We start from the raw sequence: 26,784 nt of genomic DNA, 5'->3' as shown, positions 1-26,784 counted from the left end.
AGACAAGAGCATTTACTCTTGTCTCTAGCAAAACAGGAGCCAAAGGTCAGCTCCTCTCCACTGTGAGATTTCCCTGTGACTGAAGAATTGCCAGTGGTATCAGGTGGCTTGTGCTTACAGCTGCCTGTCTTTGCACGCTGTACAGCCTCACTGAGCTGTGCTGGAAAATGAGCTGGAGGCAGGTCCTGTAGATACATCATTTTGATGAGCCCCAAACAGCCCTAACACCTGTCATTCATTTTTATATCATCATCACTGCACCAGGGAAATGAGAAGTGCCAAAGGAATTCCCTCTGTCACAGAGTTAAGACTGAGAATATAAAGCCTTCCTTTTTTTCCAGTACTGGCAGTCATCTTCTGTCATGTGGATTCCTACCACACCCAACTCCATCTTCTGCTACATTGAAGCTGAGTAACTACTGCAGGGTAATATTTTCTGTGCTAAAAAGGAGTCCTGTCCCCAAAACCGTGTGCTGGTGTTTTCAGTCAGGCAGTTAAGTTTTCATATGCAAATTACTATAATGTAACAGTTGATTAGCTTTAATGGGTCTTTTGATGTCTATTTGTCAAGAATGGTTGAGCAAGAACAGTGAAGGGGGCTTTTGTTTTGTATTATATAGCCCCTTTGTATTGGTTATTCTGTTTATTTCATGAGTAAGTCTCTTTCTCACAGTCACTTGATAATTTAAGGTAAATTACATCCGTTTCTTTCAGAGATCATAATCTATTCAATCATGTTTCCTCCAGTTGATAAGGAAATCTCATTATGCCATTTCTATAATGCTCAAAAGTGGTGCTCCCATTCCTATGCCATTTTACATTAGCTGTGACAAGCTAGCAAAATGTTTCACCTTCATCACTCTCTACTTCCCTTTCCTTTCCATTACTGGAATAAATCCCTTTCTCCTCTCCATGGTTAGCCTTTTGCAACCTTTACAGAATACAAAATGCAGAACACTATGTCCATGATGCAAGTAATTTCCATCTTGTTTATATCCCACTGTTCACACTGAGAGTTGGCCCTTGAGGGCCATAAAAACCAGCACCTGCAGGTCCCCAGTGCTTTTGAGAATAACAGAACATCAAGACCATTCTGAATTTCCTTCTGGGTATTTTTAAGGTGCGTTTCTGGGTTTCCTTCCTGTGAAAATCTCTTTGCAAATGTCAGCAGGTGGCTAGGGCAGAAAGTTTGCTTCAGTTTCTTCCCATTTTTTTTTCAGATGGCAGATGATTTTTAGGCACATGGACTAAGGCCTAAATTTTTAGGGGTTTTGCAGAGCAGTTTGCACCTCCACTGTGAATGGTGCAAGCAAAGTTGCTGTTGAAGGTGTTGGGCTCATTGCCTGCTCCCTGTTGGCTGCATGCCCCTGGAACTGTACTTCTGACGTGGTCTGTGGTCACAGGGGTCTGGAGAAATAGCCTGAGGAAGAGATGGGTAAGAACCAGACCAGCTGGAATGACAGACATTCCAGTGTGACAGGACATAAAGTTTTCCCCCTATTAGGGTAGTCAAGCAATAGGAGTATCCAGAGAGGTTTGGAGACTTCATCCTGGTAGGTTTTCAAGTGGGTGAAGATCTGAGCACCCTGGTCTGATCTCATAGACAACCTGGCTCTGAGCAGGATGCTGGGCTTGAGACCTCTGACTGTCCCCTCCAGCCTGGACTGCTCTGTAATTTGGTGTTTCTTTCACATTTCAAAGCCGGCTAATAAGCCTTCTGTACACACCATATTAAACCACTTCACCTTGCTTTCACTGTATTCCTTGGTTGTGGAAGGTGGTTAAGAGCATCTTTATCATCAGCAAATTGTTTGGATGATCAGTCCACACTCAGTAAACAATATTGTTTTGACTGGTTTTATGTGTAAAGATAAAATAGGCCATGCAAGCTCTTAAATGGCCAGGTGGAAGTGTTAAAAGCTACGAGACCGCACATAACTCTGGGTCACCTGGAACCTTACAGCACTCAAATCCCAAATTTACACCGCAGTTTCCACTTGAGAAACTTTTCAAGATTCACAGCCTGTGTTACAGACTGTAACACAAACACTCAGGGCCTAAAGATTGCTAGAGTAATTTAAAACTTGTTGCTTGATGTTTTTCTTGAGACCATTCCACTTTGGGGTGTGCTCAACTTTAAAGCACCATCCTGTTAGCCTTGCCCAGTTAGTCAGGTCTGCCTCTACAAAATGGCATGACCTGGTGGAGAGGAAGAGTTATTTTTCTTAGGGGCAAGGTCTGGGATAAAACATAGAAAGACTGATTTTGAAATATTTTCATGTGATCAGTTTTAAAATTAAGGAAAGGCTTTGTGCCAGAGCTTAAATCTGAATCTTTGCAGGACTTGGGGTCATTGCTGAATTCTCTAGCTGTTTTCAGTGCACCTTGCTGAGTGACAGATGAAACACTGGCAGCTTTGCATATCTTGGAGTTGGTTTCTGTGCTCGTCAGTTGCATGTAGACCTCAGTTCATATTCGAACAGAGGGACTATTTCCTTTTCATTAGATTATCCCTTCAGTTTTGATTGCTGACAGGTATGGAATTGCATTCATGACTGGCTCATAGAAATTCCTGTTGAAAATAATGATGGGATAGAGTAATTTAAGATACTATGTAGTCCTCTTATTTCTAAGTAATTTTAATAGCTCCAAATCAAGTTACCCACAGTGCTGTTCGCTGGTCCTTATTGAATTGTTGCCTGCTGGTGGCCAGACTAAGTTGATTACATGTCTGGAGACTGCCACTTCCCTTGCACATGTTTTATCAAGGCAAAGCTCTGCCAAGGGTTCAGAAGTAGCCATGTGCTATTTCTCACACAGGGTCATCCTCTCTCTTTCCTCTTGCCCTGTTTTTGGCATTCCTGGTGCAGAGCCGGGACACCTTTGCTGGCAGCCAGCGTGGCAGCAGCAGGTGCTTGCACAGCCAGGGAGCAGCACAGAGGCTGGAGGAGCGAGGCTGGGATGGGTGTTCCTGCCCAGGATGGTCTTGGCTTAGCTGGTACTGACAAACTTGCTGAGCAGGGCTTGGGCAGCGTCTCCAGGAGTCACAAGTATGTATGGGGCAGCGTGCTTATGTAAAACCCTGTACTGATGTGTTTTCTTCAAGATCCCCATCTCAGGTAGCTGGACTGCAGCTGCCTTGGTTTGCCTGAAAGGGCTGTGGTCTCACCTTCCGTTGTATTGCCCAGTTTCTGCACCCCAGAAATGTGCAAAAAAGTGAGTGTGTAGAAATAGCATCCAAGTGATGTATCTTACTTGATCAAACACAGTTCATGTGAACTAAACAGACTGTTTAATTTGCATGTCAGGTTGCTCCTGCTAGAAGAATACAGCCTGTTTTCATGTGCCTGTTTTGTGTTGTAAGATCAACAAAGCACAATGGTTGCCTGATGCCAATGCAAGCATTTGTCAGTAATTACTTTTGTTTGTTTTTCACTAGTCCATATTCCAAAAGACACAAGAAGTCAAGCCATGATGATTTTTTGTTAACAATAGAAAAACAAAGATATATGATGCTACCTAAAGAATACTTCATAATGTAAACAGCAAGTGTTAGAAATAGAAGTGTTGTAACTTGTAGAATATAATAAAACCAGTATTTTTGGCTATTTTCTCTTTACTCCTAGTCAGTTTTCTAAATGTCACCTGCTGTACCAAGGCACCTTGGACATTGCTACCCTGCTTGTGAAGTGCAGCCCTTCAGGCAGTGTTGAGTGTGTGTGTATCACTTTTATTCCCCTACCTTGCAGTTGGATTTCGTTCTGCCCTTCATTTAGTTTTGTTCCACTGGTACAGTAGAATAGTTTAACACTAGTACATTGCTGGTGGTTAGTAATTTCAGAGCCATGTAACAAACCCAGCCTTTAGTGAAAGGGAATCATAGACAGATGAGGTAACACTGCTCGTCATTCTGAATTCTCAGCCTTGTCCTGCAATCATCAGCATTCTTGTGGACCATTCTTGCTTTAAAAATCGAATTTATACAAAGGAAGGCAGTTTCAGGATAAAGAATAAACTGCCTGTACTTATAAAATTAATATAGAAGTTAATATTGTTGTATTTCGGAGTATTTTTATATGTTCGTATCATGTGTGCTTGCTCTGAGGAAAGGTGCCATGAGGGTTAAAATTAAGGAATTAGAAATACATTGTTACATTGGGATAAATATCTTATGTTGTCACTTAATTTTACAATTTTATCTTCTTAATTTAATCTTCCAGCCTCTAATCTATTTATAAGGATTTGGGACTCTAAAAACCATCAAAATCAATGGAACAATGAATTCTTATCACCAAAGAATGATTTCATATCGATATGAAACTGAAAGGAGGGAAGAACCTGCAGACTTGCAGAAATACATTGCAGAATATTGCTGGTAGAATTTTGCACCACCACGCACTGTATACTTCTATTTTGAGCTAGTAAGCCACACGTTAAAGTGTAACACGTCAGAAGTTCCCAGGGATAGATTGTGCCAAAATGCAAACAAAAATCTGAGATGGAGATCAAGTTACTGTAATGAAATAACCAGATGTGAAAATTGTATCTTCAGCCTGTCACTCAGCCTCTTTGGATCGTTTAATAGTTGCTTCTTTCCCAAACCATCCCTAAAGGCATTCAGTGGAAAGCTTTTCCTTGAGCAAGTGTCTCCATTTCTCTTGACTCTTCATTCAGATCTGCTGTTTAACACTAGTCCTTAAAACTCCTTTGCTTTGTAATGCTTTGCAACAGCCTTTGTGTGGTAACCCTTTTACCTCTCTGACTGAATCCATGGCAAGGCTATTGCCCACTTTTGAACTGGGACTGGAGAGGCTACTTCATCCTCTCATTTTTTCCTTTAGTACTTCAGGGGATGTCATTTAATCACTGTGTCCTTGTCAGAAACAGGATAGAAATTTTTCAGAGTCTAGATTTATTTTGTTTTTGTGGGGGGGGGAATTTCTTAGGGCATGATTTATATCTGAGGAAGTTTTTCTCAGTAGGTACTATGACTGCTGTGAGTAATTAACAGAAATCCTTGTATTTCCTCTGCCAGGACTGCAAATTATTTGATTGCCATATATACGTATAAATGTATAAAACTTGTTTGACATGAGAAAGCATACCCTGCAGGATAAGGATTGTGTGTTCTAACCTGTGCTCCAATTTTTATGGATTGTGGAAAATGATTAAAAAACAAGGCTAAAAGAATTGTACAGTATGTTTTGAATTTTTTGTATTTTCAAAAGCGCTTTGCAAAGACATGAACTGAAATACTTGCAGTACAGCATGAGGATCAATATGTGCACTATAGTCGCTCCAAAATAACGAGATGCAGATAATGCTTCTATTAAAACATGATTTATTAAAATGTTTTTGCCATAAATGCTCTTGTTCTATTTGGGGAATGAACAACATGACCTCCCTTGTTTGCTTTTGAGATCCCACTCCCCTTTCTTTTTTTTATCCTTTGCAAAGCACTGGAATGGTATCCTTCTGGACATTGGGAGGTCACCCTTGCCAGACAGAGAACTCAGAGAACTCATAAAAATATTTGCTGAGAACACATTTTAGTGTTTCAGCTATGATCCAGTTTGTCTAAAATTGGTATTACTTCTACATGGTTGCATGTTATACTGGAGGATGCTCAGCAGCCTTGAATAAACTCTGCTGGTGGGAATGGGTAAACATTTGCTACTGTCCGTTAAGAAATGGTTTCTGAGACTTGAGCTTATGTCTAAATTATTCTGTCACTCGGAGGGATTTGGTGTATGATTTTGGTTCAGAGATACCTTTAGCGTGAACAAAAAAGGCAAATGTCTCTCAGAGATAGGAAAAAAACCCCATTAAAGTAATAACAACAGAATACTGAGGGTTTTATAGGTATGAAACTTGTACAGTTCAATGGTAAACAATTGATCATATCCAGAAAATTAAAAGGAGAAAGCAATCCTTTGCAAAATGTAATATTTGGGGGACCTGTGAACTATAAAAGATGATGTTGTGATGTGGAACATTATGTGTTTGTTGTTTGACTCAAAGTTGCAGTTTGAAGAAGTGTTACTTGGCTGTGTATGCAGTAAGTCCATTGCTACTTGCCATTAAATAGGTCATGGAATGCTGCACTCTGAAGTATCCCTTAGCTCTGCAGAGTATCACTCAGTTAATAGTCAGTCAGGATGGGGAATCAGACCAAAGAAAACAGACACCCATCAAGCCAGTTTCTTTTGTTGTCTGTCTGGAAAGGTGCCATATCAGAATTTCCAGAGAGGGGTTCAAAAATTGTAATTGGGTAGTCATGTAGACAATACGTATGTGTTTCAAAAATGCAAAGGATGAAATATTTTTTGAGTGAAATAATCTCATTGATTTTCTTAGAAGAAGTCCAGCACAGGCCTGGCAGAAACAGCTAAGAAATGCATGTAAAATGAGATGCTTCAACTTATAATTGTCATAAGTTTCCTTTACTCTAAACGCAGGTCTGCAAAGTGATCCTTTATGCTGTTCCCGCAGGTGTGCATCTGCCTAATCTGAGAGAACTGAAGTTAAACAATAGCTTGCTTGTGTCTGTGAGGTAAGAAATGAATGATTCTATGAAATAAATATAAAGAATAACAGCCCTCAATTTTATTTAAGTGATAAAATCTTCGTGTGTGCTGCTTTCATTCCTTCCATTTCTCCATGCTATGATAATGGATTAGGTCATGAATATATGCTTCACTACCACATAAGCTTAAGGACAGGACCTGATGTGGAATAAATCAGTGTAGCTGCAACAGTGCCAGTGAATTAGCCTTAGTTTGCCACCAGGGAAGTTCCTGCTATGCTGAAGTCCGTGGAAATTTGTTGCACATTTGAAAGGAGCTAAAAATTCCCCTCTTATCTATGTCTAGGTGCTTGGATTTCAGAGTGTTTCAGCCTTTGGGCTTTTACTGTGCACAGTAGCCTGTTCCGTACAGGTCAGACCAGTTCCTCAGCTGATGAAAATCGCTTTGGCTTTATTGAAGTCAATGGAATCAGGCTTATGAGAGCTGCTCTGAAGCCTGCATGTCCCTGGCTTGCTGGGCTGCCTGAAAACATCATGTTTTCTCCCAGACAGCTGGGGAGTTGGTTGGTTGGAAAGGTGAAGTGAAAACCATGACAATGAGGAGGCAGAGCTGTCTTCTCTCTCCTGTGCTGGTATCTTAATTACCCTTGCTAATTAATGCAAAGTGGAAAAATACAGTTCATATCAGAAAAGGGCTATGTAAAAGGCACTGTTTTAAACAGGACTGCTCTCTGGCTTTGTATGGCTATCTGCTAAACTCATGGGGGAAAAAGTAGTGGGTTTGCCAATTCTTGTTGAAGAGAACACGTTCCCTCATAAGAAATGGCAATAAATTCTTCCTGGTCTCTCTAAAATATCTCATGAACTTCAGTTGCTACGCTTTGATCTCCTTTTCCCTTGTTCTGGTGATGAGATGAAGTATCTGCAGTCTAAATTTTGTTTTTCTCACCTTCTGATCCGTAACATGTAAACATGGTGATTCTACATTGCTGCAATTATTTCAATAGCAACCAGCCCCATTGTCATAAGCATGAAATTGCTCCATTATTGCAATGGGGGAGTAAGTAGTGAGTGAAAAACTTTTAAATTTTGACAATATTAAGAGATATTTTATTATAATAAAAAGAAAAAAAAAGTGTTTTTTAGTTTGATCAAAAATCCATATTCTCTTAAAATGTGTCAACAGAAAACAGTTCTGTTGGTATTGAATATAAGAATGCAGTTCATGAAGATGGAGCTGCTTGACTCATGGTTTTAGCAGGATTTTGCACCTCTGTATTCTGAGACTGTAATTTCTGTAATGAAAAGTTCTGGCAAACCATTTTCTTTGACCTGACACCCTTGTGGTCCTTGATGCAGGGAATACTTGGTCTCGAGTTTTGATTTGATCTACTCTAATGTAAATATGTTTGGGCTTGGGTATCAAGTCCAATATTGTGATGATTCCCAGGCACTCCAGCCCCAGGAGAAGCTACCTGCTCCTCCTTCTGTGTGCTAGTTAAATGCACTTGTCAGGGAATAGGTAAGGGAAGAAGAAGGTTTTGTTAGCTCTCCCAGGCATGAACTCAGTCTGTATAGTTGCAGCAGTAGCTTTCTTTTATTAATTTCCATCTTTGACGACCTGTCATTGAGAAGCACAGATCATTTAAGGGCACATCCCATGGAAGCACAGCCTTGTACTTGAACTTTATTTTTGGATGTCTGCATCATGTCAATTTAACACCCATTAGAGCAGCATTGCAGCCACAGCAGTAGTGATGCCTGCTATACCTAATGTGACATAGCTGCTGCATTCTAGAGGCTGCTGCCATTTAATCCAAAATTTAGAATCTCAGTTCTGAATTAATCCTGTTGATATTTGAATTCTGTCCAAAAAAGTGATTATTTTGTTTTATTCAACCAAACCCTTGCAAATGAGTCTTCTGAGGATGACAGAAAAAATGTTCTTCCTCCTTACTGAAAGTAATTCCCACAGATTTTGTCAGCCATAAGGTCAGAATCGTTGTAGTTGTAATTCGAAAATGGGCAGCAGATAATGGGAAACATCTTGTAGGGACCAACTGGAAGATTGGTTTGTTTAGAGAAAAGAAGGTAAGGACAGAAAAGCAGAAAAAAGACAGAGGGTGTTTTTGTGTATACTTGGGATGCTAAAAGCAGGCATTCTTTTTATGTGATAAACACATATTCTGGTGAATCATTATGAAGAAAAGGCTGTCAGTGTGTGTGCATGAGTGGGTAATAAGATGGGAAACTTTGCATTGTTACTTTATTTTTGTTTCATTTTGTCTTGCAGAGTAGGATTACCTAATTATTTTAGGATGAAATGGAATTAAAACTGTTTTTCTATTTTTTTTTTCATTTTAAAAATGGAAAAAAATTTACTTGGAATTTTAAAAATGGGAGAAGAAATTACTTGGAATTTCAAAAATGGGAGAAGAATTTACTTGGTAGTAAACAGGACATAGGGAGATGTCAAAATGAAGATTTATGATCCTGACTTCAGTTACTGATTTTTTTGAGGCATTTGTTCCTGTTAACCTCACATAGGAACTTAAATTGTGAGGATGCTGAGGTGTTCATTGCCATGCACTGTTCAATGGAAATTGAAGGAGTCATGTTCTGGCAGTGAGGAATCAAGGTGTTCTTATAGTACAGTTTTCTATGGGAGAGTAAGGCTTGCTAGGTCAGTGAGTTTGGATATTGGCTTCTCCTGGTAGCTCCTGAGGAAGTTGTGATTCCTTTGATGGGGAATGTGATTGAGCTACTTTAGTTGTAAATTCTCCAATCCTCCTAAAGCTTGCATTACTTTTGAATACTTGAAACTTTGAAAGGATATCATTATCAACTATTTAATTCAATACGAAAGGAAAATATATCCAAGTTTATTTGCAGATAACCAGTCTTGGCGGTTGAAAGCGAATTTCTTTTTTGGCTGTTTCTGGGTTTTGGTTTTCTACTGGTCCTTTGCTAAAGGGAACAGCTCTGGAAAATCCAGTGTACTCTGTGAAAAGAAAATAGTACATACTGTTGTTAATTTTCTAAATCACAATAATTTTATTATGTCCTTGTTTGATGACCTTCACCCCTTTGCTAGCAACTGAGAAATTCTAGATTTATGAACTGATAATTGAGGATGAAAAGTCAAGCCTGTTCCATAGAGTGCCTGTTAAAATCTGCCTCTTTTTTTTTTGTGATGACCACGGTCTTCATTTTTGTAATGTTCCCAGTAAAAGAACTATATTTCAAGGCCCATGAATTACTACTTCTGCTTTGGCATGTAGCCTATGTACTTTTTTTATCAGACTGCCTTTATGCTCAATCCAGGGATGAATGAAAAGATCTGTTTAAAAATGTTTAAAGACATATCTTTACAAAAGGGCTTTTAAATCAGATAGAGGAATCTTGGGACCTGGTTCCCATAAGTTTCCAGCAGAAGCTGTTTGAGCAGCTGAAGTTCATTTCCTCCCATTCAGCACTACACACTGTAGCCAGCAGAAGACTGATCACTCTCAGGGCTTCTCAACCGTTTCCGACAGAGAGGGGCTGTCATGTTTTAAGTGAGACGAAATGCAGAGACTATGAAGTGTGAGGACAGAAGTGAGTATGGAGGATATAGGGAAAGGAAAATAGATTTTCTTTATCCAGATAGAGTTAACATTTCATTGCTGCAGTTCTCTTAAATGGTCTTGCACTCTTGCAGAAGCATCCCCCAGAGCAAGAGGGAAGTAATCCTGGTCTGTTTCAGTCAGTAAAATCATGAGGAGGTTCAAATGAGTAAGGTGACGAGTACATTCAAGATCAACAATTCTTATGCTTTTATGATCCCTAGGTTTTTGTTTTGTTTTTTTAACACCAGCTCCTGGAGACAAGACTAGCAACACAGGAATCTGTATTCACATTTTGCAATGTTTTGAGCCCTCTTGGCTGTAAAAAAAAAACCCTGTAAATATGAGCCAAGTGATTTGAGTAAGGATTTTGCTGATCATTTTATGACTTTAAGAAACCAGAGCCGAACTAATTCTTTCTTTATTGAGGATAAGGGCTCTAAAGTAATGTTTAAAAGTATTTTTTGAGACATGAATCAGGATCTTTAGGTATTTTAACTTAGCAATACAACTCCTTGGTACTTATCCAACAAAGAGTTTAAGGAAATATAATATCTTTAAAGCCACAAGAAGTTTGCCTTCAGTGGCATTGCTCACAAGCTGAAAATTAAACATTGGTCCAATTGCTTTGCTGGATCTGGATCAAGTTACACCATCTTGTATAAGACTGAGCTGTGACACTGATCACCCCAAAATTTGATGTGCTGCTGATGGTGTGTCTAGGCACCAACTATTTGCTGGATAGTTTTCCCTCAAACAGGAGGAACAGGGGGGCAACATTCTCCTACATTTGCTTTTTGTCCTTGTCATTTTTACTTATTCCCTTCCTCTTTTTTTTTCCTCTCCATTTTTTTTCCTCCCTTGTCTTCTGTCATTTCTAATCTTTTGCAATTACTGGATTACTATGCTTGATGCATAGTAACGTGTACATAGGTACATAGATATCACATGTAAAAGCAACAGGTCTTGTTTTTTTGAAGTCTATCTCAAGAACATGTTCTTTGAGGACTTTGAGTGTTTTCCAGGAGCTCAGAAAGCATTTAAATTGAATCTTAATCTCTGTATTAATGAGTCTTCTCCGTGTTAGTGCCTGCCAATCCCTGAGAGTATTACAAACCTGGGCAAAATTGCGGTGACCTCAAGTTTTATTTAGCATTGATGGTTTTAAGGATATTCATATTATTGATAAAAAGTAATGATTTTGGGAGAGAAATACAGCTGCTTTTAGTTGAGTGGATTATTTTCAGAAAAGCACAATCAGCCTGTCTGCCTTGGGCCCTTGGGAAATCTGATTGCTTTGACCACTTATCTGTCCTGGGTAGACCTCTGGTTTAATTTCACCAGGTCAGGTACCCAAAGTAGAAAGTGTGTCTTTGTGACTTTAGATATCAGGGAATCTGACAGGCTGATTCCACAGCAAGGGAAGCTGAGCTTTTTCTGTACAAATGCATAGGTGGAGCTCAGGCTTAATTCTGCAGCAAGCACAGAGGACACCAAAAACAAGTTTGTGGCCTTGCAGTGTCTTTCCATGGTTCTTACCATCAGCACCCCGTTTTCTGAAGCTTTCCCTAGCTGAAACTCCCCTGCCTTCTATTTCAGGCTGTCAGGTACAGGGTGTACTTGTAAGGAAGGGGATGATGAGGCAGGGCCTGCCCTTGCAGCTCCTGGTTTGAGTATCTTGGCAAGTATCTATGACAAGGTTGGTGGGGAGAGTGCAGTGCATCTGTCTGCTCACAGAGCAGAGAGGATCTGCTCTCATTGTCATCTGAGCAGTTCCATGGCAGCAGGTTTCTTCCTCCAGGTGCACCACTATCATGTTCCTATTTTGTGAATGCCATACAGTACAGGGCATGAAAACCATCAGAGGATCATCACAGACCACAGCAACACATTATGCATCATGAACATGGCTAGTGAAATAGCAAAGTAAATAAGTTACAGGTAATGTGTGCAGGAAATCTGCCAGTAAACTCCTGCAAGGTAAGACAAGCCCATTTAATAACTGTGCCCTTTCTCTCCCCACAATCTGAATAGACACTCCACTTTGAGTATATTTGGTAAAAAGTGGCCTTTTCTTTCAGGATGTTTTCTCATGCCTTGTACCTATCCAACTGAAACAGGTCTTCAAAAAGAATACAACTTAGTTCCTGGGTTAGCTGTTGTTTCTACAGCATCCTGGGTTAGCTGTATAAATATGCTGTATTTCCCATCTCAGTTGTTTATTTTATATATTACTCATGGGCAGACACAGTCTTTTGAATGAGTTGTGTGTAAGGCTTGGCTTAATGGTATCATGATCTTGCTTACATGCTCTGGATAGATATGATAAAGATGTTGGTAATAAGTAGCCGATTTCTGCCAGCAAATAAGTACTTTTGTGTCTGGCTATTATGCAGTTTGCAGCTGTCAATGTCAGGGTTCACTTATGAAAATTTACACCTAAATACTCATTTTAACCAGTGATGAGAAAGAATGGTTATGATCATGGTGTGAGAAACACCAAAGAACAGGGTTGGGAAGCAATAGTAATTAGCCCATTGCCAGTGGAACTGTTAAGGAAGCTTCCCTGTCTGACCACCCAGGAGCCACTCCTGCAGTCACACTCCCACCACCCCAGATTTTCACTGCTGGGACCAAAGATCCTTCACAGCAGGAGCTCCAGTGACCCCATGGGTGCCCCTCTTGGCTCCCTGCACACCCCACACTCACACAGTCAGACAGGGTTTCCTTACTGGCTCAGCTCTGAATTTCCCACAGCAGAGTCCCAGATGTCTGGATCCTTAGAGGAATTTAATTGTGGCACAATAACACAAAAACAGCTCAAGCTGGGTGCCTCCTTCCTGAGTGGTATCCAGCTGTGAAAAGATTGTCTTCATGGAAATAGGAAAATAATCAGCATTAGTTTAATGGGTTTGTAGGTTGTTTTGATTCTCTCCTACAAGGGAATTGCTTCTCCACAGCTTGTTTGATTTTTTTTATTGAAAATAATGATGTTCAGTGGGAAAATATGTTCTTGGAATGCAAGGTAAGTGCTGATTTTAAAAAAGGGAAGGAATCAGGTTGGAGGAGAAATTAAGCTAATGGTTGTATTCATCAGTTGGTAAGTGCCAAGTGATACAAATAAAAAATGAAGAAATAGAATTTCTGTGTACAATCAGTTTCATGGTTTAATTTCTATAGAATATTCTCCACACAGGAGTTGATTTACTAGTTCTTATTTTCTGTAGACACATTGCTGCACACAAAGGGCCTGTTGCTATTTTCCCCCTAAAATACATGCACACTTATTTTTATCTAGCTCTGTTTCTGATTTGCTGTATGGCAAAATTTTGTCCTTCTGTCCTGAGATCTTTAAAGGATGCATCAGATCTCTCAGATGCATCAACAGCTGGATCAATAGCTGCAAGAAAGAAATACTGGAATACCTTTGTGTTTTAGGAGGTGAAGCTGTGATTTCATTAGCAGGTGTAATGCATGCACATTGTTCACCCTTTGCCATAAACTGCACTGTGTGTTCTTCTTGTGGGGGTGAGAACCTGAACACAAAGGTCTGATAACGAAACCTACCACCTACACTTTTGGTTACAGAAGTTTTATGAAAGACTGTGTGTTTGAAAGACCATTTGAAAACCAGGCATCTCCTGGTTTGAACTTCATCAGCCTCACAATCTTACCACTCCACTTTCTACTGATTCATCTCACCACAGGCAAGACCTTAGAGAGGTTTGGTTTACTCTGCTTATTGTTGCAACTACAGTTGCCTCAAAAGCAAGGTCAAGATGCTCTACATCCAATTCACACACCTGCAGCGGATGTCTACTGGTGTGCTGTGAAGGAAATGCCGAGGCTCTGCCTTGTAGTAACACCCTCAGGATGGAAATCTCTAAGGTATCATCTGCCTCAGTAGTCCTGTGATGGGCTTTGCAGTCCCCCAAACTTCTCTTTGCATCTTGTTTGCTTGTTGTAAAACAACATCTGGAGGCCAGTGCAAGCACAGAAAATCTCACTTGAAGATATTGTTTAAGGAAGAAATCTTGACTCGGGACATACAGAGGCAAGTCTGTCATGCCAGATCTGGAGTGAACATTAGAGGCTGAGAGAGGAAAGAAACTGGAGGAAATCAACTGCCATTCACAGGTCCAAGCTGTACCTGTATCTGTTTCTTGCAAGCTTCTGTATTTTTTTGTTTTCTTTTTAGATATATACACAGATTAAAAAAAGAAAAAAAGGAAAAGTTACAAAGAGGAAATGACCTTCGGCCTCAGGAGAAAATCATTAGTGTCATTCAAATGTGCCTGATCTAAAGAATCTCAGGAACCTGCATTTCCACCATTGTATATTCAGACTGAATCACTTTAAATTACATTTTCTCTCCAGGTTTTCATATCAGCCAACTTCTGCAATATTTCAAGTATTTTTTTACAGTGGAAACTCTATAGCCATTACCATGACAAAAATTGAGTAGCTACTCCACGCTGGTCCAATTCTGTAGTTGTGTGGGGTCAATTAATCTAGAATTCCTGTTTTTCTGATACACAGAAAACGACTTTTCAGGAATTTTTTTTTTCCATTTTTTCCTTTTTTTTTTTTTTTTTTGTGGTATGTGTCTTAACACCACTGAATCTGTCAGATGATTTGGATCTTTTACAGAATATTCCTTCTGCTTACCCTGAAGCATTAGAAGTTTCAAGTGTTGATTTTGAAGGATGAGATCTATATTAAAGCAAAGTTGGAATATATCTGTCTTACTCTGCCAAAGCTCAGACCTGGAACATACTGTGAAACAGGCACACAGCATGTGGGAGACTGAGAAGTTATTTATGCAGGAAATTTCAAAGCACTGTGGGATTCAATTCTTCAATGTAAGTAACTCACTCTGTAACCACAGTTTCATTATCCTTTATTTTTTTTATATGTAAGCTTTCAACAGTGAGAATGAACAATTGCCAAAGCTATAGGAACTGTCAGTAGCTCTGGGACTAAACTGAGGGGCAATGGATCTGTGGGTGTGAGAGTTTTATTTACTGTGTCTCAACTTTTTCCTATTTGAAAATTCACTTGGTCTTGTGGAAGATGTAGTGCACCCAGTGGGATGCAGCCATGGTGTGTTGGGTTCCTACAGTTTTTCTGGGATGCAGCTTTATGCCAAGAGTGGGAGCTGAAGTAGGGTGGAAAAAAAATAGGCAAGGGCAAGTCTTGTTCCACAGGACCACACTCCAGCAACCTCTACTCCTTTCTGATTGTGGGAGCTGAATTAAAGCCACTGTTCTTTCACTGTGAGAATGCTATAGCAGTAACTAAGCTGACAAGCAGTTTTAATGATCAAAAGGAAATTAACACAAAATTACGTTATCCTTCCCACACGTTGCATATTCGTGTGTTAAGGAATTGCTGTTCTTGACTCCATCAGCGTTGATCAAGCCCATTATTCTGCTCTAGGTTTTTTTTGACAGCAACTAAAAATGAGAGCACTTGAAATTAAAGCTACATTTCATGTGTATTAACTTTAACAGAAGTAAGCATTTGATTACCTTAACCACACAAGTATGATGAGTTACAGAAGTGTATGTATCGGCACTTCATTTCACTTACAAATATCTCTCTCCCGTTGGTCTCACAAAGTACTTTTTGTTTAAATAAGGTATAATCTGACATGGAAAATAAAGTTCTTGCAAGGAACATAGCACTTGAGGTAGTATTGCAGTTGCTACAGTGGTTTCAATGAGGCAGTGAGAAGCAACAATGAAAAGTGAGAAAGTTATAAATCAGGAATAGCCCAGAGATGTATCTCATTGAGTTTGGGTTTTTCATCTGTTATCATCTCCTGTATCCAGATGCAATCCTTGCCTGCCAGCTCTGGAGGGGGAGGCAGGGGGTGGTGGGCACTGGTGTTAGTGCAACAAAGATTTTTATGCAGTGTCTCTGCTTGAAGAATGGCCGCAGATGTGTCCATGGCAGAGCTCAAGTACTCTTACAAGAACCACCAGCATCACTCTGGCTCCTGTCCTGGAAAACAGGCAAACTGCCTTGGACAGTTTGTGGTTTTGGCTGCTGTAGCCAGGTAGTCTCCTGTCCTTGTTTTCAGGCTTTTGCTTTAGAGAAAGTGCTGGCCAAAAGATGTGGCTCCTTGATAATTGTGATTTGCCTTAGTGGGCCCACAAAATCTGTGGCAGGTGTCTCTCCCTTTGGCATAAAAAAGATGAGAAGGCAGAGTCACAGGCTGCCTGAAACCTTGAATGCTCTCCCTGATTTATTTACCCCTGGTGCAGCACCAGGCAGTTGCATTTCCTCCCAGACACCCATTTTGCTGTCAGTGATGTGTTCAGCACAGATCCACAGCTAAAAAAAGCAATATACGAGATCTCTGCCCCTTTCCAAACTTGGAACTTAACACACAAGCAACCAACCAGCAAACCCCGCCCCCTCCAACCCTGGAATAAAATAGTGAAATTTGTTTGTTGGGAGAAATATTGCCAGGGGCATTAGCACTGCAGCCCATTTTGAAAGCAGCTTCTTATTCATAGTAAGGTTGCCTCAAAAATTTGGAACAAGTGAGACATGCTACTGCAAAGACCTTTGGCAACAATAATTTTTTGTTCACACAGAAATTCTTCATTTGCATGTAAAAGGGAGTTATGAAAACAGAATTTCATAGACACAGTTTTTATTTAAGAAGATGTTTGGTAAATGCATGCTTTCTGTTCAGCCTAAAACAAGCTAGCCTTCCTCTGATGTACTTAAGAATTGCCTGGTAAACTCGTTTTTTGCTTAGTTTTTGAAGTCTCTGACAACATGTCTCAACAGGATTAGGAACTTTTTCTGTTGCAAAGTTGCACAGTTCAGAAGGCAGAATTAGGCCAGATTATTAGGTGCTACAATTCCCTGGTATTTCAGCCAAAAAGTGGCCTTCTGGCAGCAAAAGATGAGATATGATCCTTGTTACCTTGAGCCTTGGGCCGTGGTTCAACACTGGCCCAAGGGAGCGTAAGATGCAAAAGGCAACCTGTGTGTCATGGTGATCCTTATAAGATGTGAGACCGAGGAGAACCAAGCCAACAGTTCTCGGCATATTGCTACTTGAATTTGGAAGGGTGAATACAAAGCCAACAAAGACTGCAATGCTGCAAAGCAAGGCAGGTCTTCACATTCACATGACATTTGTTCAACTGTGGAAGGACATTGCAAGGACAATAAGGACATGGCCTCAGCACTGCTTGCAGAGTTGGGGGCTGTGTCGTGGATTTGATCAAGTACGAGGAACACATGCATACAATCAATTTTACAATTTTGAATACAGCTATTTGAGAACACAATGAAACTATTATGTAAGCTTCCTATTAGAACATATGTTACTGATTTAAATAACATTCAGGCTTTAAAAGTTTTTGTTTCAGATGTCAGAATTATCTGTACAACCAAACCATTTTGTGCCGACATCGACCATATTGATGTTATCACAGTGCGGCTTGATAAATTGATTTCTGTAGATCAGAGGTGGGATTGTTTTATGCCTTTATTTTGTAAGATTGTAGTTTGCTCACTCTCTTACAATCTTAATTTCTCTAATTACCAGTGCATTTGTTTTCAGAGCGATCTTTAAAATAAATAAAATCTGTGTCAATGGCTGTTTTAGATGTATTGCTTCTGGAGATTTATTCAACAGATGCGAGTGTGCTTTGAGATACTGCTTCCAAGTTCCATGGATTTAGGGCTTCATTTCTAGGTAAATGATTCAAAACCAACTTCAAGAAGAAACGATGGGTTCAAACAGATGAATATGTTCAGGGTTGTGCTGTTGTGTTTACTGGGTAGCTTGAGCTCAGTGGAGCTATTCAGGATTTATTGTGGTGAAACCAAGAGCAGGATTTGGCTCTCTAGGTCTGATATTCATCCAGTAAAAATTTGGCTGGATCAAATCAGTCCCTGAAGAGCAAGGATGTTGGATTAATGGAAGAACACATTATTTCTCAAACTTGTTATTAGGTGCTGTGAGCCAAACTGTTCATTGCCCCTCTGCTCTCTCCCCAGCCTGGGGGAGTGATGACAAGATGGGAGCATCAGATTTTGTGGGAAAAAATACTAAATGGTTGTGCACAAGTGCAGAGGGTGTTGCCAAGACCCTCACAGAAACACAGAGCTGTTTGATGAGTTCCCATCCCTGCAGCAGTTATTTGGATATAGTTGGAACCCAGGCTTCAAACCCTTCAGTTTATTAATATTATTTTCTCAAAATCAATTAAAAATGCTAATTTGTGGGTTAAAAGTGAAACTAGGTGAGTCTATGTTGATTTTTTGGCACTTTGGGTTACTAAAAACATGATGTGATATTCAGTGTGTGTTTTGCAGGCAAGCATGTGTGTAAGGGCACATGTGGAGTAATTACTCAGGAAGACTCTGGTTTGGCAGCTTCAGGGGCTGTAATCCTCTGTTTATCACAACCAAAGGTTATGATATACACATTCCCATCCAAAGCTCCATCTCTCTGCCTCAGACCTGTCTTGAATGAAGCATAGCAGGGGTGAGCAGGATATATAATGGCTTTGGTTATTAATTCTTTGCCTTTCCTGTAAAGTTCCCAGCTTCCACGTCACTCAGAACAGGACACTTGTCCACTGGAATGGAATTAATGTGTATATTAATGGCAGCTATGTTTCCTCTTAGTCTTTCCTTCTCTAAGCTCTTTGTTGTTTGCACATCACTGGAGCACTCCTGTGCTGCATCATAGGACCAGTTGCCACCAGCCTTCTACAATGTCTCATGTTTTTCCTTTCAGCTGTCAAACTTTTCAATCCTACTTTCTATTTTTCGAATAGGTACTGTAATTTTCTGTATGTTTATATCATGCCCAGTACAGGAGAATCCTGGTCTCTGACATGTGTCTCAATAATTTTGGCCTTGGTCAATGATTATTCTGGGGGGAGTGTTTTGTTACACTATATGTATAATTATAGTGGATCTTCTCTCTTACTACACTGATAAATTGTTATTAAGAGATTATGATTATATTTAAATAGTTTACCCTAGTAAATCAGTATCAGAACACAGATTCCCATTAATTCCATTTCCTTTTAAAAAGTCAATAGATGTCTCTCCCCAGTTTGGGCTGATCTCACCCTCTGCACTTAACATAAATGAAAACATGCCTGTGTGTATACTTGCACACCCATGGTGGTCATGTGTGCTCAAACAACTCCTCACTTTGCTCTCACCCCCTCCAAGGTGGATGTGCCAGATGCTCTAGAGTTGCTCCCAGAGGAGACACTCCCACCTCTTGCAAGCTCTTAAGTTCTCTTCTCACCAGCCAAAATATTTCAGAAGAATTTTCAGAAATGCAGGTGCGTGCAGTTGTCAGGAGCAGCTTGCTTTGAGTTAGATGGCTATTTCACCTTACAGCAGCCATGCTCTCAAGGGCAATTATCTCTGTAGTAATTAACAAGGGAATTTTCTCTGATGCTGCAGCATGAGTCATGCAGCTTCCAAAAGATTAGTTTGTTAGTTACTGAATAAAATGTTTGCAGATGTACTTTGCTGTGATAACATCTCTGACTGGGGATGACTCATTACAGATGCAGGAGTAAAGATCTGCAGGGCCAAAATGTGACTGCATGATCCAGAATTTTAGCCTCCTCTAGCAGCTAGCATGACCCCGATGTCAGCAAGAGGAATTTGGTTCTGCAGTAGGGGCCAAAGGGGAAAAAGTTCTTTTGCTGCTTTTCCTCACTGCCTCTACATTAGCCAGGAAGGAGAGATGACAGTCATTTGCTCTTCATAAGAGCTGGAGTGCCTTTCTTGAGGGGCAGGAGAAGAGATACCTTGGGCTGCTAACTCTCTTCCCTGAAACAGAGAGCAAAACTGGGCCAAACATTGCAACAAAGTTCACGCTTTCTTAGTATTTTGTTTCTTGAGTTAAAGATGAGCTTTGGGACAGCCAACTTCAGCCTTGTAAGAAACCACTTCCCATTAGCTTCCATATTTTTCTCTTTTCTGAAGTGTCTATTTAAGCATTCTTTTAATAACAAGACCCTATTATCAAACACTGGATTGCATTGCAGACATGCAGTGGTTCTGTCTTTTGCAAGTACCCAAGACATGGGATGTACAACCTAATTCCTCTGTCTGGAATACAAATCCTCATCAACTTTGATTAGTATTAACCTTAAAAGTGCTACTCCTAACTCATGCCAGTTAGCTGTAGGAGAGTCAGAGCTGCAATCCATGAATGAAACTGGAATGGATTTGAGGCTAAACTTGGCAGCACAAATTGTGAAGAGTAAGGTAAGTAGGCTTTAGAAGTCATTTCAGTTAGGGTCTTCTTCTGATGGTGTGCCCAGCAGGAGAATGCTTTAAGGACTTGTTAGCTAATAATTCATAGTGACCATGTGCCACACATGAACTAGCACATGGTGTGTGCAGGAACTGACCCTGTCTGTGTGCACTGGGTTTAACCACAGTCAGCTCTGGAACAGAAAACTCTGACAAAGAGAAATGGGATTTAACTCTGGAAGTCTTAGACCTCTGAGTAGGAGCAGGAAACTGCTTCCACAAATGCATGGAGTGATCAAGGACTAGAGGGAATAACTGTTTATTCTTGGGGCCCTGTGTAAAAATTGCTTGGGAATTAATCCTCTGCTTTGCTTTGGCATTCTTTATATTGACAGAGAAACATTAGGAACAAGCATGTTACTGCAATCTCCTTCTGTGGCAAAAACACTTCAGTTAGAAAATTCAAGACAAATTAAAAATGGGAAATAAAGTCCATTAACCATATCTTGCTCTCCAATATGTAGAGTAATCAGGTTAGGATTGTCTTCAATTTTGCTGGCCTAATAAACAGAGCATCTATCAGAAATATTGTAATGACACAAAAAATGAGAGTGACTACTTCCCTTTATCTATGTTCAATGGTTTACAGAAGAGAAAATTCTGCACCAAAATTAGCCCAAAACTGGAAAACCTCATCCGTGCTTGAAGAGGGTCATGAAGTGAGCAGTGCAATCCCTTCATATAATTCCTAATGCCATATTTGTGTTTATGGATGTGTTGGCCTTGCTTGATGGTAGGTTCTGGTTTTGTAATTTAATTTAATTTCTTTCTTATTATAGGCATGCAGCTTGCAAATCTAATAATAAATTTTCTGTAAATATTACTTTGGGAGGCATCTGTTCCTTAAGGAAGCCTTAGAACCAGTTTTTGTTTTATTTAGAAAATATACACAATGTAAATAGACCCTGAAAGATCTTATGCAAGGCCAGGGATGTGGTGATAAGGATTTGGCTCTCTTTATCCTTGTGTCACTAGAGGCAAGCTGCCTGGGTGCACAAAATTCACTGCAGGTGTTCTGGTTCATATCAGCTGAGGGTTTTCTCCTCAAAGGACGAATAGCCTTAGATGGAAAGAGATGTGCAATGAGACTGAGATTTTTCTTTTTTGCTTAGTTCTAGCCATTGAGACAGCTGCACTGTTTGTACCTCAAAAGCTATAAAATGTTACATAAACACATTGTATGGTGTATCCATTGTGAGCTTACTTAATGGGCAGCATCCAGGGAAGGGATAATTAGAGATGCTCAATGCCTGCAGCCCCTGCAGCAGTAGAGGATGGATGAAGTGAGAGAGGTCTGAATGATGCCCATGGGCATACCAGTCCCTAGAAGGCAGAGGGATGAAAACCCCCAATTTCACCTAGAAACTCCCATTCAACCCTGTATTTGGCCCATCACAGAAGAGAGGCATCTGGGGATATTTTTCCTTGCACCCATCCTTTATTCAGCCTTACGCAGCCTCCTTTCTCCTGACAAGACCCTTCCCAAGTACTCAGATGGTACAGAAACAATAAAAAATACAGTTAAGAATATGTCTATCCCCACTCATAAAAGCACTCCTTCATGACCTCTTGGACTGGCTGGATGCCAGGTATCCCTGAAGCAGGCAGCTTGACTACCAGGGTTTGCTGCAAAGCTGTAGCAAAGCTGTGTGAGGCTCTCAGAGAGCGATGCAAAGCTGGTCTTGTTCCCTGTCATCCACAAAGAGAAGGCATGAGTACAAGAACTGTTACCTTTATTCCAAGATCACAAGGGCCCCCATGACTTCTATCTTCTGCAATTTTCTGTAGAAAACTTACTCTTCTCTGTATTATAAGAATGAATATTGTAAGAGATAGGTAATCCAAAATTCTGAAGTCCAATAACTTCTATTTAAGAAGTATTTTAGCTTTTTATATGGTCCTGAGAAACTGGCCCTGCTTGAGTATGGATGTTGGACAAGGTGACCTTCCTTCCAACTCAGCCATTACTGTATTTCTTTGAACTCCATGCTAGTCTCTACCTCCTCTGATAAACTGTCTTTGTATTTAGTTGCCCACTGTTTAGTTCTTTATTATTCAGATACTCTGATGTCATGGCTACAGTAGAGAATTCTGAGCTTTTGGTTGGTTTTGGATTTGATAAGGTGTTTTATTTTGTTTATGTTAGACTAGTGGCTTTATGCAACTTAGTGTTACCAAAGATGGCAGGTGATTAAGCTCCCAGTTTGATTTGCCACCCTTTTTGCATTACCTTTGTATTGTGCACCACTGTAATGTCAGTGGGACATTACACATGTGCAGCCTCAAGCAGGTCAGTGTGTGATTTTCTGGGTTATGACCAAAAAGTTTAAAGTTCCTATAAATGATCCTTCTTTGCTATATTTTGCTACACCCAAAGGGTGGGAAAATAGGATGGAAAGGATTATCATTTTCTGCTGATTCAAAAAATGTTATCTGGCAAAAGTGTTATTCCTTTCAACTGCCAAATCAGAACAGAGGTAAGAGGGACAGAGTGAGACTGGCCATGCAGTCAGCTCAGATATGTTAATTTGGGTTATATGTGTACAGCCAGTGATGCCAGCATAAGAAAATCTCACTTAATTCTTAGCAATTGCCTGTTATTTACAGCAGAATTACCATGATGTAGCCCTTGGAATAATCTGAATTAAACAGAGCTGGAGTGACATGTTGTCATACAAGAACAAAGATGACAGTGGGCTAAGTAAAGAGGGGTATAATTTTATTCCCCACTTTTGAGGGTGAACATTTTTTATGGAATTTCTTGTAAACAATGTGACATTTGAAGGAAGTAGCAGTGGTCTAGTCTTAGGAGAAAGAAAGCAAATCTTGAGCTTTTTTCACTTATTCAAATAGAGCTTGAATTGGTTTTTTATAAGGGATCTTGGAACCTCATTGTCCCATCTCCGTGTCCTGTGGATGGCTCGGTGTGGGCTCTCAGATTTAGATGGGATCTCTTCCTGCAGCTCTCTGAAAGTAAGTATGGATGTGTCCTGCCAAATGACAATCTCAGAGCTATCTGCAGTCGATACTCTTTACTTTTAGTCTTCCTTCTCCTCACCTTTTGCTTTTCTGACTGGCTTTGGTCTGATGCCTTGAATTGCATGTGTTAGTTTAAAAGATGTTACAATATAGCTTTTTTAAATGAGGTGTAACATTCGGCTCTGATCCTGAGTATGCCTAAAGCAGCATATGCCTAAATTAGCACTTGTTATTTAAGGCTGCAGCAGCCACACTTTATAAAATGTTAATTTCCTTTCTAGTTTTATCCTGTGACATTTAGTATTTCAAATATTAGAAAACGTTTTGCAAAGCTTGGATGGTACTTGTGCAAGCTCATGGTTTACATATTTATTCTGTTTATTTCTGCTGAGGAACTCTACATTGCTTATAACAATATCTCTGACCTGAGCCAGCTGACCTGGCTGGATCACCTTGAAGTTTTGGACCTGGAAGGGAACAATATTGAGGACATCAACCAGATGCAGTACCTGCGACTTTGTTGCAAGCTAAGCCACCTGACAGTGGAGGGCAACCTTATTTGCCTGAAACCAAATGCAGAATCTGAAGAGGTGAGGACTTGGTTTGCACATATTGTGTTAATTTTTTGTCAGTGCTTTAACTGTGAGTTGGAAATGAGAAACGTTTCTGCATCTTCCTATTGCATCATTCTAAATGATGACGTGGGAGGACATGGCATTTCTCACCTTTAATTTCTGTTGATTTTGTGATCTCATCAGTATAGTCTCCAAGATGACCATAAATGAAATAAAAGAGTGCTAGTAAAGACTCAGGCCTGTTTCCCAGGAATATGAGGAAAAACTTCTTTACTTGGAGTATGAGCACTGGAACAGGCTTCCTAGAGAGGCTGTGGAATCTCCTCCACTGGAGATACTCAAAACCCACCTGGATGCAATCCTGTGCAGCCTGCTCCAGGTGAACCTGACTAGGTGATCTTAAGAAGTCACTTCCAGCCCCAACTATTTGGTGATTCTGTGATTAGATACCTGGTTTTGAGTTTTTTGCATTTATTTTGGAGGGTCTCCAGTCCAAAAGCAAGTGCTCCAACACCACCAGATTCAGAAGTTGAGTCCTCAGAAGCACAGTGCTTGAGGTAACTAGGAAAAGCTATAATGTAGGAACTGCTTGTTACCCTTTCTCCTGAAAGGTTGAAATCAAATGACCAAAAAGACCTTCAGAAAAAGCTGAAGATACAAAATACGGTGATTCACCTCTTACGTACTGAAATGATAGAATAATTTCTTCTAAGGTGTTTTGTTGAAGGCATGAGAGAGCCTCTGTGTCACAAAGATGAGAACACAGTAATACATGATCTGATTTGGGTTTCAGGGCATTCAGCGAGCAAAGCAAGGGAGATCTAACTCTACATGAACAGCCTCAGAACTGTATTACTCTCTTTCACTTTCTCCTGCTTCATAAAAAGCATTGTTGGGATATTAAAATACCAATATATTGCCATCCAGGTCTTTTGGAAGGTCTGTGGACACACAGAGTTAGGTAAAACACAGGTCTCACTAAAGATGGTGCAATTCCCAATGGCACCATAAACAGCTGATAATGCAGAGTTCAAAAATCAGAGCTGATGCTGTTATCCTACTGTGACATATTCCATAGCTTTCCTGTGTATTTCAAAATGGTCTTGCTCATGCTGTTAATTTGCCTAAAAGGCTGGGTTTGATATTTTTCCTGGACTTAGACTTCAAAACAGGTGCTAACACTAAAACTCAATCATGCAATAGACATATATTTTAAATCTTGGCACTTCTTAAATATATGAGTTAATAGCATTTTTCAGATGTAATTGTTGCTTGATCTTATTGCTCAGTAAAAGGGGCCATGGAAGGTAGGTCTTTATCTATCATAATTTTCCTCTCTGGAATTCAAAAGAAAATATTATATACTTGCCTTTCTAGTTTGAACTGGTAAAATTATACTTAAGGAACCACACTTGTAACTGCTTGTAACCAAAATTATTTCTCCATTTTGGAACATTTCTTCCTTATGGAAGATGCAATCATGAGAGGAAAAACCATATTTCTGCAGTAAGGAAGCACTGCCTGCTTGTGATGGACAAGGCATGCCTGCTTACTGTTTCTACTCCCACAGAGATAAATACAGCTACTGACACTTCCTAGCATAGCTTCCTACCATGGAAATGGTGCAGTGTATCCTGACAGCACAGAAGGTCTGATTCTACTCCCTTGTTGCTGCTCAATGAAAGTGGGATTTTTGGAGAATTTGGCATCTTCAGTCCTTAAGTGTACTTGTAATGGAGAAATGTCAGATTTCCCTTGGCTTGTTCAGGTGAGGAAATCAGTCCTTGGCTCTGCATGTTGTCACATAATGGAATTGCAAAGAGCAGTAGTTCGTGGTGGTGTGCCCTCCTGCTCTTCTCCATGCAGAATGGCTGTCTCTACTCCTGTGCAAGTAGGTGCTGAGATCTGATTAGTGAGAGATGCCTCTGCCCAAATTACAGTGCAAACCTTATGCCAAAGTCAGTAATACAGATTTTATTTAACAGTAAATGTGAGGTAGAGAAATAGAAAGAAAGAGAGAAGAGAGAAGAATATTGTCACCACCCATGGATTGAGTGGCATCCCTGCTGGTCCTTCTTCAACCTGGGCTTCTTGGTTTCGGGGTCCCAAGGTCATTCAAAACTTTTTCCTCTCTATACATTTTAGCAAACAACGGAATTAAAGCTCATTAACTACACAGTTCTCTTATGCCATTGGTTAAATGATTCTCTCTTGCCTCCAATGCTAATTAGTCCAGGTGCTTAGTCTTTTTTCTCTTTTGAGTCAGTGATCTCAGTCTCGACCTGTAGGAATTCTTGTACCCAGCAAGAGCTGATTTCATCTCAGTTGCTGATTTGTCTTTCCTTATGGCCTGTAAATTCTGCATTTTGTGTGTCCATTATCAGTGGTACATTCTTCTTCCCCGATTTGTTAACCTCCCCCTAAGTCTGAGATAACACCCGGACAACAGTACCACCTTTATCTTATCTACAGTCCAAGTTCCAAGTATCCACAAAGGAATATCTGGGGAAACTTCAGTGGTTGTTGCTGGTTGCAGATGGCATCTGTCCCATAACTTGGGGTGGTCTTTGGTGATGTGTATGAGCAGTTGCTTCTTTACACAGTTTGCCACAGGGGGAATTTTTGTCCAGGTGCATTATCCAGGATGTGCCAACCAGATCTCGCCTCACCCTGGAGTTAGTGCCATCCTGTGACTCCATTCTGTGCTTATCTCATGGCAAAGTCCTTCTGTGGCCTAAACAGTGTTTGAGACAGGCAATTGTGCTCTTTAAGTCCT

General features: G+C 40.2%; 1 protein-coding gene across 12 annotated transcripts in view; it reads left to right on the top strand.

Moving 5' to 3' along the window:
* Positions 1 to 26,784, top strand: part of LRRC56 (leucine rich repeat containing 56) — a 78,404-nt gene that overhangs the window by 39,292 nt on the left and 12,328 nt on the right. For 10 of the 12 annotated variants that reach the window (XM_069017055.1, XM_069017054.1, XM_069017057.1 and 7 more), the window contains 3 exons: positions 6,493 to 6,553; positions 23,331 to 23,427; positions 23,826 to 24,023. In XM_069017055.1, the coding sequence (XP_068873156.1) occupies positions 6,493 to 6,553; positions 23,331 to 23,427; positions 23,826 to 24,023 (356 nt within the window). Of the gene's footprint in view, positions 1 to 6,492; positions 6,554 to 14,863; positions 14,994 to 21,043; positions 21,188 to 23,330; positions 23,428 to 23,825; positions 24,024 to 26,784 lie in introns of those variants that run through there. The other 2 variants (XM_069017065.1, XM_069017064.1) reach the window with 2 other exon arrangements.

The sequence above is a fragment of the Aphelocoma coerulescens genome, chromosome 5, assembly GCF_041296385.1.
Source record: "Aphelocoma coerulescens isolate FSJ_1873_10779 chromosome 5, UR_Acoe_1.0, whole genome shotgun sequence".
NCBI classification, from domain to species: domain Eukaryota; kingdom Metazoa; phylum Chordata; class Aves; order Passeriformes; family Corvidae; genus Aphelocoma; species Aphelocoma coerulescens.
The sequence above is the reverse complement of the archived record's forward strand: the minus strand, read 5'-3'. Positions and strand labels throughout refer to the sequence as shown.